An 870-nucleotide genomic window follows, 5' to 3' on the forward strand; every position below is an offset into this window, starting at 1 on the left:
ACTGTTGTACCTTTCCGAGCGCACGTAGCTCGTAGTCGTTATCGTCCCCGAAATGATTTCTTCATCATCATGATCATCATCACTCCGGGGAGTCGTCATTCAAGCGGCTTCTTCGAACGTCGCCTGATAGAGGCTCGATCATTGGGCTCCATCGCCACCCAACCGCCATCGTATCAATGCCTCGATCCCTCATACTATGGCGTTGTGTTCATCCTCAGAGGGGGTCCTCTACGGCCGCTCTACAACAGTGTTACTTTATTATCAATTTCAAGGTCATGCAGGTGAACACAGAAGCAAGCAACACTTCCGTTATGAGACAGCATAATCTCAAAAAACAAAAAGTAGCGTACCGCTCCGCTCCGCTAATACTCACGAATGTGCTCTCAGGTGTGCGAGTCAGCTTTGGAGCACAAGGAGGTGGACTTGTCATGCGACAGTTCTGGCCTCCTCGACATGAGGATCTCCACGGTTCTTAATGCCAACCCGGCCTTTGGTAAGGGTCGGTTGTATTCCCTCTTTGGAGGGTCTAGTCTTGTGCTAGGTTCGTTGGTGGATATTTTGGCGCCGAATACCGACAAAGCAGTCGTGAGCGATGCTGATGAACAGCTCCTTATTAAGGTAGGCATCTCGGCCAATTCGAATGATATCATATTTGCCTCTGTTGTTGTTAGTTGACATTTCGCGAGCTAGTGCACGTGAAGTCCATCGTCATTGGAGCTGACCATCCCCCTCAAAGTGGTGAAGATGATGAGGATGATGCGTATTCAGCCCCTATGGCTGTGAAGGTAGCAGGAACGACCACATAGAAGGTCTACGTTGTAGGTCCATGGTGTAGGTATATGCCAATCAGCCTGCTATGGACTTCAACGA

At 49.5% G+C, this 870-nt stretch overlaps 1 protein-coding gene across 1 annotated transcript; it reads left to right on the forward strand.

Annotated features, from left to right (window-relative positions):
- Nucleotides 1-275: 275 nt before the first annotated feature.
- On the forward strand, nucleotides 276-785 carry Pmar_PMAR013160 (conserved hypothetical protein; the record flags this gene model as incomplete). The annotated part of the gene is made up of 4 exons (XM_002788154.1): nucleotides 276-341; nucleotides 388-493; nucleotides 542-618; nucleotides 672-785. Coding segments are annotated over 4 exons (363 nt in total), but the record flags the coding sequence as incomplete, so codon positions are not given.
- Nucleotides 786-870: the final 85 nt, after the last annotated feature.

Source organism: Perkinsus marinus (assembly GCF_000006405.1).
Source record: "Perkinsus marinus ATCC 50983 genomic scaffold scf_1104296928816, whole genome shotgun sequence".
Classification (NCBI taxonomy): domain Eukaryota; phylum Perkinsozoa; order Perkinsida; family Perkinsidae; genus Perkinsus; species Perkinsus marinus.